General features: G+C 37.4%; 1 protein-coding gene across 50 annotated transcripts in view; it reads right to left on the reverse strand.

Moving 5' to 3' along the window:
* Positions 1-547: 547 nt before the first annotated feature.
* The window catches only part of MAP4K4 (mitogen-activated protein kinase kinase kinase kinase 4), a 193,070-nt gene continuing 178,900 nt past the window's right edge, over positions 548-14,717 (reverse strand). For 32 of the 50 annotated variants that reach the window (XM_045077678.1, XM_045077686.1, XM_045077685.1 and 29 more), the window contains 6 exons: positions 10,960-11,094; positions 8,442-8,542; positions 6,277-6,426; positions 5,556-5,715; positions 4,657-4,796; positions 548-2,210 (listed from right to left, as the gene is read on the reverse strand). In XM_045077678.1, the coding sequence (XP_044933613.1) occupies positions 2,127-2,210; positions 4,657-4,796; positions 5,556-5,715; positions 6,277-6,426; positions 8,442-8,542; positions 10,960-11,094 (770 nt within the window). In that variant the 3' untranslated portion in view covers positions 548-2,126. Of the gene's footprint in view, positions 2,211-4,656; positions 4,797-5,555; positions 5,716-6,252; positions 6,427-8,441; positions 8,543-10,959; positions 11,095-14,717 lie in introns of all 50 variants that reach the window. The other 18 variants (XM_045077684.1, XM_045077676.1, XM_045077672.1 and 15 more) reach the window with 1 other exon arrangement.

The following is a 14,717-nucleotide window of genomic DNA, read 5'->3' on the forward strand; positions in this document are numbered from 1 at the left end:
CTAGTCCCTCCTGCTTTGGACATTAGCATCACTCCAAAGTCTTAGAGATGGAAAAAACCTTTTCCAATGCTTTTGTCCTTTTCAGAAGACGGCAAAGCTTTTTCAGCTTATCTTGTCTTTGTGGGTAGTAGGTACATCTGTGTTGTTTTTGTACCTGTGAGTGTATCTGTTTCTTGCTAGGTTTTTGTAATTCCAGGACAGCCTTTAGCAAAGATGCTGAACCAAGAAGAAGAGAATGATAGGGGTCAAAGTGGACACCAAATAGGATAAGAATGATGGATAAAGCCTTGACAGGTAAAAATGACTTATCTTTTTGGGAGGAAAATCCTCTTTTTTCATGCTGTAAAAGAAACTTACCCACAAAGGAGGATTAAGCCTAGGAAACACCAAGTTCTGTTTGGTAAACAAAGTTGAAAGCCACCATCACACAATATTCCCACTCAAACTCCACAAGAGGAGAGTAAGCTGGCAGAGCCAGGACACAGAGCATTGCTCCTTTACCAAGAGATTAACAGTATCAGAGGAATTGAGTGACCATGAAGCCATATAACAAATTATTACCCAAGACATTTATTACAAATGTCATGAACATATTCATAAAGTAAAACTGGTTTAAAAAACAGAGAGAGAACAAGAGAGCAAGTGAGAGGAGAAAAGCCAGGGCTTTGATATTACACCTAAAACACAAGAAGATGCCATCTTATGAATAAGCAGTATTAACTACATTCTTAAAATAGTTTTAGTGCATTGCATTTTTAGAAAAGGGAAACACCACCCCTCCCCCACCCCAAGAAAAGGTTCCTGCAACACTGAACAGTTTGTGTGACTATTCTAGTATGACCACCCATCTGCTACCAAACCCCGAACAGAGAGCATTGAGGCCTCTTTTATGTTGTAGGCCACAGTTGCCCATCAACCACTAATGGTGCATCTGGTGAAAACGAAGCATTCTGCCCTCTGAACTTAGAAAACAGACTGTATCTGTGAGCATGATGAAGCCATATGGCTATTTCCCATCTTCAGGGACAATTTCTCTTGTGCCTATTGAGACCTATGACAAATTAACTGTCAAACTTCAATCTGATAGTTTTGGTATTAAGATTAAATTAAACATTAATGTTTTCCTCCAAGAAACAGAACCTAAACCACCTCTTAATGCATTACAAACAATGAGGTAGGCAAAAAAAAATAAACATGTGGTTGAAAAATTTCTTTTCCTCTGCAAGTGCAGACTGTGTTAAAACTGTTGTTGCACTTCTAGGTTTAAACAAAAATTAAACCTTTAACTGAGGCAGTGCTAATACTGTCACACAACAAAGTTCTGGCCATTATACAAATGCACACATTTTCTTTTTCCTTTTTTTTTTTTTTTTTTAAGAACCATCTGCACATGATTTAGGCAAAACCTGGTACACAGAAAAATGACAGTTTTGGGCCAAGCCAAAAAAAAAAAAAAAAAAATCCAAATAAACAAAATGGGACCCCCTTAACCCACCCCACCCTGCCTCCCAAGCCCCACCCACAAAAGTTATCCTAGTAACGTGTCTTTCACATTTTATAAATATTAACTTCTTAAACCTGCACCTTCTTCTTTGACCACATATTGTCACATTACAAAAAAGAAATGTCACTTAAAAACACTGTTAATGTTACTATATTAAATCTGCTCTCTGCTTTAGCAAACTGCTCCTTAGACCACCATATTACACCTCCATGTGCCCATTTCCAACAAAACCAATGGCATGTTCATAGTCTTCACCTTTGACACCCGTTAGAGTCACTCAGAAACAAGGAATTCTGGAGCTGAAGGAAAGGCGTTTGCTTTCTGGTCTGATGCTCGATCCCAAACACTTATAGCACCTGATGGTAGAATGTGAACAGCACCAGCTGCATTGCAGCCTTGATTTATTTTTGAGTAGGGAAAAGAAGAGAATGGGGATAAACTGGTAAGAGGTGCAGAAAGGAAACAAAAACGAAACAAAACAAAACAAAAACCCCACACGTGGTGTCTGCAAACACAGCTGTCCTGGACCAAACCGGTGCAGCTCTGAGCTCCAGTTGCAAGGAATTCCAAGTTCTCAGGATCTTGAAGACTCTGGGGGCCAGCAAGCCTCATCACACTGCATCTACCAGCTCAGAAGAGAAGTCCTGCCTAATGTCATGAAATAAACCTGACTGCTGCCCCCAGACCGAACAGAGGCAAAGAAGACCTGCAAAAGCAAGAGAAAAAGAGAGTGAGAGATTTACCATGAAAACACAACCCAGCAATGCTTCCGACGGTTCCCAGGCAGATAACCTAGAGCCACTGACACCTCAGCACTTCTAAATGCAGGAAGCTTAAAAGCCCAAAGGCCCTTTCCAAAAGAAAATCTGAGATGATATCAATTTATCATATATAAGTAGTCATCATCTCTGGAGGCAATTCTGATTACAACTAAGAAGGCTCACACACCCATATTGTGAGAGTTCAAAAGAAAAAAAATTGGTTTTTTCTGAAATTGAGCAATTTCTCTTTATCTCCACTGCTAATAACATCTAAGAGATAAATGTGTCTGGAAAACACAATGAGCAATGGAGAGGACTCCTCAGCAACTTGCTTTTTCTCTTTTAAAAAACTAACCTAAAATGTATTAAGTTATTTCAGAGGACTCTATAGTCAAATTATGACAATTTACTTTTGGGCCTTTTATTTATTTTTGTTTTTTAAGACTTTATTTATTTACTTGAGAGAGAGTGAAAGAGAGAGCATGAGAGGGGAGAGGGTCCCAGGGAGAAGCGGACTTCCTGCTGAGCTGGGAGCCTGATGCGGGACTTGATCCCAGGACTCCAGGATCATAACCTGAGCAGAAGGCAGTTGCTTAGCCAACTAAGCCATCCAGGCGCCCGCTTTGGGGTCTTTTATTAATGAACTTTAAGGGATGTAACATTATAAATAATAAAAATATCTAAATGCCTGAAGTTCGAAGAATATTATAGATATGGCTATATTACATATGCTCATAAAAATATAAACCAAAAAGCTGGCAAAATCCTGGAATGAGTCAGAGATTGTATGGGGTTTTAAGGTAAACAATTTGGGAGATGCTATTAGAATAAAATGTGAACTGCATTAGTAAATGAGCTATAGCATTGCAGGAAAGTGGGCTGGGGTGATGCGGCTTATTAGTGAGCACATACTTAGGCAGGAGGACCAGCTGCCAACGACAGAGCTACAGCTCTTTTGTCAAGCTGGGTTTTTAAAATTTAATCTGAGCAGTCAATCAGTGGGCCAGTGGCTAGGCCATATAATATATTTTAATGTGAAGTAAGAGGTGGAAACTTCTTAAGAGGCAAATTCCTAAGGTTGCAATAGGTTGCCTCAGGTGGCCAGAGGATTTCCATCCAGGTGGACAGATGAGAAAGAAAGTTGGGCTTGGTAAAGGCAAGGCCCACCAGGATGTCCTTCTCAAAGGAGGTGGGATGGGACAATACCCTAAGCCATCCAGCCGCTTCACTCCAAGGCTGACTTAGGGAGGGTCTTCCAGGGACAAAGCAGCCCCTGGAAAGATAAGGATGTGGCCAGTTTTGAAAAACAAAGGTTTTATGTGGGGCTTTAAAGTCTTGGGATCTCAGCTGTAGGAGGTGCTCATGCTTCTGCATAAAGATTTACTGTCAAATGTTTATAGCAACAATGTCCACAACAGCCAAACTATGAAAAGAATCTAAATGTCCATCAACAGATGAATGGATAAAGAAGATGTGGTGTGTACACACACACACACACACACACACACACACACACACACAGGAATACTATGCAGCCATCAAAAGAAATATAATCTTACCATTTGTAAAGACATGAATGGAACTAGAGGGTATTATGCTAAGCAAAATAAGTCAATCAAAGAAAGGCAATTGTCATATGATCTCTCTGATATGAGGAATTTGAGAGGCAGGGCAGGGGGCTGTTGGGTGTAGGGAGGGATAAAATGAAACAGGATGGGATCAGGAGGGAGACAAACCATAGGACACTCTTAATCTCAGGAAACAAACTGAAGGTTGCAGGGAGCTGGGGAGGGGAGGGATATGGTGGCTGCGTTATGGACACTGGGGAGGATATGTGCTATAGTGAGTGCTGTGAAATGCCTAAGCCTGAGGATTCATAGACCTATACCCCTGGGGGCAAATAATACATTATATGTTAATAATAATAACAAAAGATTTGCTCAGGTATTTCTGACTTGTGACAAGTGGTATCTTTCTGATGCGTATCAGGGGAGAGGAAACTTTTACCTAACCCAAATTTCCAAGGGGGTTCCTTCCAGTCACAGAAGAATCCCATTCATTTAAATTAGCAGCTTTAACCTTCCCTGTCCCTAAACCCAAACACAGCTCACACAGATCACCTAATGGGGTTAAAAACAACCACCAAAAACAAACCAACACTAATGACTCCCATGGAGTTAAGTATCTCTTGTCCCCTTATAAGCAAACACAAAATAAAATATATCCCACCCCCCATAAACAGGTCTAAAAAGTCACTACTAAAATGTTGCTTGATGAATTTATTTCAAAATCTATCAAAAACCCCAGGAAAAGGCTTCAACAAGCTCCATGGAAAATAAACAATTATTAAAGCTAGTAGCAGCTAAAAAGAAGTTGTAAGGAAACCATTACCTTGTCGTTGCGTTCACATAGGAATTTTAGTCTTTGAGCCCTTTTGTGCATAAACACACCATCCAAGTGACCAGTTTCCACAGATCGGATCTCTATGGCCTTTTCTCCCCAGCCCATCGTTTGATTGGATCGAATATATGCTTTTTTTTGGGGGGGGAGGGACAAACATATTTTAATTGTTAAAGATAAGGAAACAGCCATGAAAAGATGCAGCTCACATAATACATACACACACCTAAATGTCTACCATTTAATGACTTTTTTGTTTTTAAGGAACTCTGCCTTTGTAACCTTTTAAAACTTATCCTACAAAGTGGTAATTTGAATTCCTGAGATGGTTCATGCTTATCGTGAGCAGGGATTCACTGGGCACAGAGTTCTGTGCTCATATTTTTATGAAACCAGTCATAAGGAAGGCAGGAAAGAAGTGAGGAAGAGAGACAGTGACTAACTGCAATGGAACCATAAGAGGCAGGGCATATAAATTGAAAATGTCAGATACCATCCTTTCTGCCCCTTTTTTTTCTTAAATGCACACTGGAAGATCAAGAGACTGTGTTTCAAGCTGTGGCTCTGCCAATTGAAAGAAAAAGTCCCTTATCCTTTTTCTGTCTCACCTTACTTTCCACAAATCAGTCAATAACATCTGTTCTATTCCCTGGATGTCTTAAGGATTAAATGACCAGAGTTTTAAAAAGTGCTCAATAATCACTTGGATTTTGTTTTAAAATAGATGATAACCAGTCCCACAATCTACAATTTTACTCTCCATCTATTGCTAACCATTCTGCCAAATGACCAGAAACTCTAAACAATAGGTAAAACTTGTGATAAATATATGCAGTTTTAGAGAAGGCTTCCACTCTCACGAATGCTACCTTTTCCCGAGTGATACTTACCTACAGATGTTGGCATCTCCCCCCACTGCAAGACCACATCCTTGGTGATTCTTCCATAGGTATTCACATAAACCCCTTCATCTTCATAGCACACCAGAAGCTCCATGCCATCTGTGTTGGGGAGGATGATGATTGCATGGGGTTTGATGCTACACTGGATCTACAGAAGAGGAACAAAGTATAGAGAAGCAGGTTTGTGGTTATTTCTGTCCCCAAAAAAGTGCTCAAAAGACTGTCCTGGTGAATGCACTGGTTTATATTCTTGGTGAATATATATAGCAATTGAATAAAATTTTGGAAAACCCATGTAGCATATATACCAAAGACTACCTTTTACAGGTCCTATACTCTATGAGTTCACATTTCTGAAGCTCCTGAAACATATCTGGACTGTGGACTCCATTAAGAAATTTTGTTCCCTAAACCATTCCCAACCCAGGGATGTTCTGGCCTGCCGCAACTGCCCCACATCCATCCCATGTTAGTCAAAGCCAGGGCTAACAGTTTTTCAGGAGGGCCTCACAGAGCCAGGAGAATGGATTTCCACTTGTCTCAGAGCATGCAGCTAGCTATTGAAAATGGCATATTGTTTAAATACTCACCCCCATACCAAGGGGAAGCAAGGAATCCCTGCTTGTGTTAGTTCATTAAGCAGAGTAAAGAAAAAGTCAAAACAAAATGAAGCCAGTCAACCAACCATAGAGTGTGGGTTCTTTCTTACGTGTGTTGGTAGATAAATGTCATAGACGGATCCTGAATCCACATCTACAGCATGGAATCCAGCACAGGATCCATAGATCACTTTCAGCCTCTGGCCTTCCTCCACAGTGAGATCCACCAGCAATGGCTTATGTACCAATTCTCCAAATGACTAGAAAGTAGTTACCAAGAGAGAAGTAGTAAGACAGAGTAGAACTTATTTCTGATGGATCAAATTAGAGAAGCCAAACCCTAGGCACTCAGTTACTCAATTACTGAGCCACTCTGGCAAAAATCATAAACAAAAATATTCTGGAAAATAAGTCTTTTTAAGTTTATTATTATTTTTTTGTCTGTCAATCAGCATCTGGAAGACAATTCTTCCACAAGTGATGCTGCAAATTCTCCCTAGTTGGCCCAAGAATTCCACTCTGTTGTTTGCCTTGCTGACAAATACATCTAACGGGAAATAATCAGGACCTTCTGTAGTATACTATTCAACTATTCAAATGCAGGTAATGGAGAAAGAGGAAGAGCTGTAGGAGTCAAATATTTAGAACTTTTAGTAAGGTCATCATAGTCACCATACAGACTTCTACTTTCATTTCTTGACTAGGGTGATACAGTAATGAAACGATGTACCAGAAGAGCCTGCATGACCTATAACGGACTGGGTGACCCCAGTTCGTCATTAGAATCAATACCTACAGCTTACAAGACAGACTTAAGCAATATACTTATAAAAGCAACTCAGAGAGTACACTTGGTACATAAAGGATATTAAGACCAGATCGCAGAAGCGAACTACAATTTTCCTACCAATTACTTTTAGTCAGTAATATGTGGATTTATTTTTAAAGCAAATATGGTAACTCCATTTATCCTGCTTAATTGGGGAATCAAGCAATAAACAATCTAAATATGTCAATTTTCCAAATACTTGAAGTGTACCCTTCCTTAATAAAATGTACCAAAAACTATTAAAAACATAAGTGAATAGAATCATTTTGGATGAAAAAGTCTTAACTTCTTGATATGAACTAAAACAGCCTCACGATGCTTAAGGTTTTCTGCCTAATAAGAGAAATGAGGTTATTGAGTTATTTATAATATTTAATATATATTACTATACAAGTTATTTGTAATATCTAATGTCATAGTAGTATCATTTTAACTAATTTTAACTAAGAATTTCATAAGTTTGTATCTAATGTAAACTCCAGAATTATAAAAAAAATACTAAAAATATCCAGAGAAAACTGCTAAGATTTTTCCCTTAAACAAAAATGAGTATTCACATTTTAAAACTTACTTTTTCTATTTAAAGAATTTTTTAAAATTTTTTATTTGACAGAGAGAGAGAGAGAGAGAGATCACAAGTAGGCAGAGAGGCAGGCAGAGAGAGAGGGGGAAGCAGGCTCCCCGCTGAGCAGAAAGCCCGATGTGGGGCTCAATCCTAGGACCCTGAGATCATGACCTGAGCTGAAGGCACAGGCTTAAACCCAATGAGCCACTCTGGCGCCCCTAAAATTTACTTTTCCTATTTAATGCTTAGTACATATTCCTTATGTTATGAAGAATTTCTCTAATTTTTAGTACTCTATTGAGATATACCTTCAAGCTGCCTACTGTTGGGTACATTTTTGTTATCAAAAACGTATCTAGGGGCGCGTGGGTGGCTCAGTGGGTTAAAGCCTCTGCCTTCTGCTCAGGTCATAATCCCAGGATCCCAAGTGGGGCTCTCTGCTCAGCGGAGGAGTCGGCTTCCTCCTCTCTCTCTGCCTACTTGTGATCTCTGCCAAATAAACAAAATCTTTAAAGAAAAAAACTATATCTAAATCTTTACACACATGCATGACCTCAGGTAGCAAGTCAAAGTCTACTTTTTACATAGAGAAGGTGTTATTTTGTCCTTTCCTCTGTGACAATATTGACATTTCAATCAAAGTGCCTACCACATATTTAGCTTTCTCCTTCTCATATTCTGAGGACTCAGAAAGCTGACAGTGAAGCTTATTACATTGGAAATGACCTCTCTTATGATATAGTTATACACTATGTCATTACATAATTTTTTTTAATGATCAGTTTTAACTGTTTAGAGTTTTTAAACTTGAGTTTTATGCCCTGGTTCTTGGTTACACATGCATGGCTGATGCTACTTGTAAGTACACATGATGCTATTACCTTAAAGGCCATAAATTTGTGATATGGCTTGGGTGCCCACGCATAGACCTCCACAGAATTCTTCAAAGCAATTACCAGAAATTTGATTCTTTCATATTTTACTGAAAACAACAAAAATAAAACAAGAGAAGCACAAGTCAGAATCAACACGAAAATCCAAAGCCTGTTGTCTTCTGCAAACTTTATAAATATGCCTTCTATTGAGTCATTAAGGCCAACAGGAGAAAAATACTGAGAGATGAAATCTCAGAGTTTCCTTTTCCAATACTTTATGTTTGAATCAGGCTGTTCCTGAATGTATGGGATGTATGGGACTCAACTCCAATACTCTGATTACTATCAGTGAGTAGTTTCATTAATGTTCCTAATTTCTTAAATTGCACATATTTAACAATCAAGAACAATGTCAGCCATACCACTCTGAAGTCTTAAGGACTCAGTATTACTTCAAAAGGGTAAGAGCGTGGTTTATCAGTGAAGTATCACTTTGAACCACTTTCTGATTGACAGAGGTAGTGACTACTTGAATTCTGCCTAAAAAGTTCTATAAAAAAGGAGCAGTAGTAAAGGAAATTAGTTGAAAATGCCTTCTTCACAAAGCTGTTGTGGTTCTCTTGCAGCCCAGTAACTCTGCTTGAAAACAGACACTCTCTGGGTATTGTATATCAGTGATGGACCACTGCCTGCTACTCCAGAAACCAATAGTGCACTATATATCAACCAACAACTTTTAAATTAAAAAAATAAATAAAAAATAAGTGTGGTCACAGAACTGTAAACAAAGAAAACCCAGATGCTCTCAGGGCCTTTGATTACACATGTAGCTCTGTTTCTTTATAAGCTACCCAAAGTCACACTACTACAGATTCCTTTGTACATGAGTGATGACTTGTTAACTTCGTAACACTCTTTCTTAAATTCCATATATTGTCACTATTCAAATAAATCATTGACATTAATATCAAGACACAAATGATTACAAGAGGTTGTCCAAACCAGTGCTGTTCAATAAAATTTTCCACAATGATCAAAAGGTTTTGTTTTCTTTTTTTGATCAAAAGGTTTTATATGTGTGTATTGTTAATATGATAGCCACCTGGAATGTACCAATGCCACTAAGGAACTACATTTTAAAGTTTATTTTAAGTTAATTAATTTAATTTAAATAGCCCCTCTTCTTGATGGTAAACTATACTGTACAGTACAGGTCTTGATAAGTGGAATATAATTTCCTGAAAGTACAAAGATAATGAATGAATGGTATTACACACTCTTTTCTCAGAAAATGTTCTGATTCATTTTGTAAGAATGACAGGCCGGAGGACTGCTGTTTTGTTTCAATGAAAAGCCCAGCACTGTCTAAAACATTTGCCTCTAGCTCCCCTTGCAGGATAATCTATTCATATACATTTCACCTGTTTTGACCTGTTTCATTAAATTTAGACTTAGATGATACTCATTACACCTCAAAAATTCTTTCACATAAACACAACACAAAAAATCCTAATCCCAAGATTTAATCAAGGAGATAGTACTACTTTTCTAGTAACATAGAATCATTCCAATATTGGGGTGGCTCCTATAATCATTATTAATCAATGATATGAGAGTTGTAGACAGAGTACACAAATAAGAAGAAAATGTCAAGGACTGTAAAATTCTTGGAAGCAGAGGAAATGACTATAGCATATACTTTATAAACAGAAAAAAATAAAACATATCAGCAGAAATCAGTATATAACAGACCCTTAGGTTAGTCAGTCATAGGTTTATAGAGACCATATCTTGTTTTTCTCAAATTCCGATTTCAAATTCTATTATAATGTACCATCTCTCCCATACAAGTTTAATTTGGCTAAGCTCCATTATTTCCCCTTTATTTCCAACATTAGTACCAGTATTTTTATTTTTTTCACACATAAAAAATTTGTTTTAGTTTTATTCCTGTGAACTCTTATTTTGTAAGAATCACAGCAAGCAAGCCAACAAGAAAAAAACAAAAAACAAAAAACAAAACAGACAGTTGCTATGAAACACTGGCTGGCCAGCCTGACTCATTTAGTAGTTAAGAACACAGTAGCTCTGCATAGTGCACTTCATTCAAAACGACAAGCCATAGCTTTTTGTTCAAACTCTCAAACTTTCTATTAGTGACTGCCAAGGACTCAAAGTCCTCTAAATGGGAGAATAGGCCTAGAGCACAAAGCAAGAATCCAAATTGGCTGGCTTTCCTTTGGCAAGGTTTCCTGAGAGAGGTTCTTGTGGCCACAGCTTGTGGAGAAGAATATGGACTGTCAAAGAGAAGGGTGAAAAGCCTCACTTACAAGATGAACTGTGAGGAAAGAGTGAGCAGCAGAAATGAACGGTGTTATGCTAAAAGGTACACTATAAGTCTAGATGGCACTTCAGGTTGAGAAGATGCCTTAGAAAACTTAATTGCAGAAATGAGCTGGGGGATCAGAAACAACACTAACTAAACCCTGCAAAACAAAACCCCCCTGACTCTCCAGGAACTTACCAACTTTATAGTGTACACATCCTTCCAAATCTCCCACAGTTGTCCAACCCTGTTTCTTTTCAACTTCTGGATCATTGTGAAGTATTTTGTTTCTTAACCAGGACAAATAGTAGACACGTAACTTATCCTTTTTGCCTAGTAAAACAAATATAAATATTTTACATGCATATTCAAAGTAGATATCATCATTAATAACAACAGTAGGCAAAGAAATGTCCTTCTAAGGAAACCACCTCTATGTGTTTTACTAGCACCTCAATTTAAGCTATTCAGATGGACTAACCTATAGAATTATTATCAAGCATAGGCCTGAATTAGAAGGAAAGATTTTATTTATTTATTTGAAAGAGACAGAGACACACTGAGAGGACAACATAGAGGGAGAGAGAACCCTAAGCATGCTCCACGCCTGCTGCAGAGCCTAATGCAGGGCTCAAGCTCACCACCCTGAGATCATGACTTTAGCTGAAATCAACAGTCAGATGCTTAACCAACTAAGCCACCCTGGCACCCCAAAAGAAAAGAATTTAAAAAAATACAGAACTCACACTTATGTAAACAGTCAGTATCTATAAACCATAAAGTTAACACATGCACAGCAATATAACCAATAGAACTTATAAGGTGTTTTCACATGCATAATGTCCTTTGATTCTCAAAACTCTTTGGAGTAGCTATTATGTCCCACTAGACAGCATAGGAATATTAAATAAATCATCCTAGGCAGGGACTCAGATCCAGCAAAAGGCAAACCATAATGTGGAGATGTGTGCAACTTACATAACTGACAGAGGACTCACAACCTATAAATCATTTAGAAGAGAGAAAACCCAATAGAAAAAGTAGGCAATTGACCACAACAGGTAAAAGAGGTTATCTCATAGTACGTGAAAAAGGTACTTGCTCTCAATAGTCAATTAATGAATGCATATTAAAACCATGATGATATATAAATTTCACACGTCTATCAGGGTTTCTAGAATTAAAAAGAACAGCGGTACTAAAAAACCAACAACAAAAGTACTGAAAGTAGGGAGGGTGTGGAGTAACTAGAAATTCAGAAACTAGTGTTGTAAACTGTTAGAACCATTCTGAAAAGTCTGACATTATCTAGTAAAGTAGGATATATGCATACCCTACTTATGATCCAGTAATTTCTCCAAAAAAATGTGTGTGTATGAGCCCCCAAATGAGAATGTTCATAGCAGCATTGCTCCTAAGAGCTGTGAACAGTAAACACAACATGTATCAAGAGTAGAATGAATAAATTGTGGTACAATCATACACAGAAATGAAATGGAACAAAATAGGCTCTATAAGCAACAACAAAACGATGCTGAATAGAAGAAACTAAACATATTAACAAGCTTAAGAAGAAAAATCATATGATCCTATCAATAGATGTAGAAAAAACAGCTGACAAATCCCAATATCCACTTCATGATCAAAAACTCACAGCAAACAGAAAGAGAGGGGTAACTGCTTCAATTTGCTAAAGAACAAGTACAAAAAAACCTTATGAGGATACCATATTTAAAGGTGAGAGACTAGATACTTTCCTCTTTAGGAATGAAGGAAGGGTGCCTCCACTTACCACTCCTAAACATCAGATGTCTTTGCTAATGCAATAGGACAAAGGAAATAAAAGGTCTACAAAACAGGAAGGAAGAAATATAGGCTTATGTAAGTAGAAAATACCAAAGAACTGGTTTAAAAAAAAATCCTGTAACTAATAAAATGATTATAGTACGGTTGCAAGTTACAAGATTCATATATTAAGTCAAGTGCTTTCCTATATACTTGCAATAAGCAATTGGAAACTTGAAATTGAAAACACAGCACCATCTATGCAGAAGCACTAAAAACAGGGGTGGCCTGAGTGGCTCAGTTACCTGAGTGGCTTACTCTTGATTTTGGCTCAGGTCATGATTTCAGGGTTGTCAGGCTGTGTCAACCTGTGTCAGGCTACACGCTGGACAGAGTTTGCTTGAAATTCCCTCCCTCTTCCCCTACTCCTCCCCACTCTCTCTCTCTAAAAAAATAAATAAATCCTTAAAAAAAAAAAAGCACTAAAGACAAAAAAGGATATACTTAATTATGTCTAATAAAATAGCCCTACATAAGATCTCTATTAGTAAAACAAAATTCTGAAGAAAGAAATTAAAAGGGATCTCAACAGCTGGCGATACATTCAGTGGTCAAGCATAAAACACAACATTGCTAAAGTATCAGTTCTACTCATCTAAGGAATCAGTGTAATCCCAATCAAAACCCTATCAAGTTATTTAATACATATTGATAAACTGACTTCAAAGTTTATATGGAAAGGCTAGAGCCAGAGCAGTCAATACAATATTGAAAAAGAGCAACTTTGGAAGACTGATACTATGTGACTTCAAGATTTACTATAAAGTTACAATAATCAAGACAATAGGTATTAGCAAAAAGAAAAAACAGATCAATGGAACAAAACAGAGGGCCCAGAGATAGACCCACACAAATATAATGGGCTAATCTTTGACAAAGGAACAAGTCAATTCAATGGAAAAAGGTTGGTCTTTTCAATAATCATTGCTAGACCAATTGAACATCCACATACGAAAATAATGAATTTGTAGACTTTGAACCTTTCACAAAGATCAACTCAAAATGGATCATAGACCTAAATATGAAATGCAAAACCATAAATCTTCTAGAGGATAATATAGAAGAAAATCTAGGGACAGTCTCCTTGGATTTGGCAATGACTTTTTAGATACAACACCAAAGCCTAATCCATGAAAGAAAAAAACTGGTAAGTTAGACCTCATTAAAATTAAAAACTTCTGTTCTGCAGAAGACACTGTTAAGAGAATAGACAGAGAAGCCACAAACTGAGGGAAAAAATATTTGCAAAACTAAAGGACTTGCATCCAAAATATAAAAAGAACTCTTACAACTCAACAGTAAGAAAAAACAAATAACCCAATTATAAAATAGAGAAATGACCTTAACAGATATCTCACTAAAGATGACCAACAGGTGAAAAGATACTCAACATCACGTCATCAGGGATTAAAAATTAAAACAATAATGACTCACTAATACACTAATCCAAAGCACCATTAACATCAAACACTAATGTGGTTGTGGACCAAAAGGGACTCTTCATCTGTGGCCTGTAGGAACTCAAAATGATACAGCTGCTTCAGAAGACAGGCTGGCTATTTCTTACAAAGCTAAATGTTACCTTATCTTACGTTCCAGCAATCATGCTCCTAGGTATTTAACTAAACACATGATATTTATAGCAGCTTTATTCCTAATTGCTAAAATGTGGAAGCAACCAAGAGGTCTTTAAATAAGTGACCAGATAAACAAAGTGGCACATCCACACAACAGATTATTCAGCAATAAAAAGAAATATACCATCAAAGTCATGAAAAGACACGGAAGAACTTTAAATATAAATATTGCTAAAGAAAGAGGCCAGTCTGAAAAGGCTATATACTATATGATCCCAAATATGACATTCTGGAGGTTATATAGTTAGGTTTAAAAAAAAAAAATCAGTTGTTGCCAGGGACTTTGGGGGAGAGATGAATAGGTGGAGCACGGGGGATTTTTAGGGCAGTGAAATTAGTCTGTAATGGTAGATAATTAGGTGTTTGTCAGAATCTACTAAACTGTACAACACAATGAATGAACCTCAGTATAAACTACAAACTTTGGTTAATAATACTGTCAATGCTGGTTCATCGACTAACAATAAATATACT

This window comes from Mustela putorius, unplaced genomic scaffold (genome assembly GCF_011764305.1).
Source record: "Mustela putorius furo isolate JIRA1106 unplaced genomic scaffold, ASM1176430v1.1 tig00000224_pilon_pilon_pilon, whole genome shotgun sequence".
Classification (NCBI taxonomy): Eukaryota; Metazoa; Chordata; class Mammalia; order Carnivora; family Mustelidae; genus Mustela; species Mustela putorius.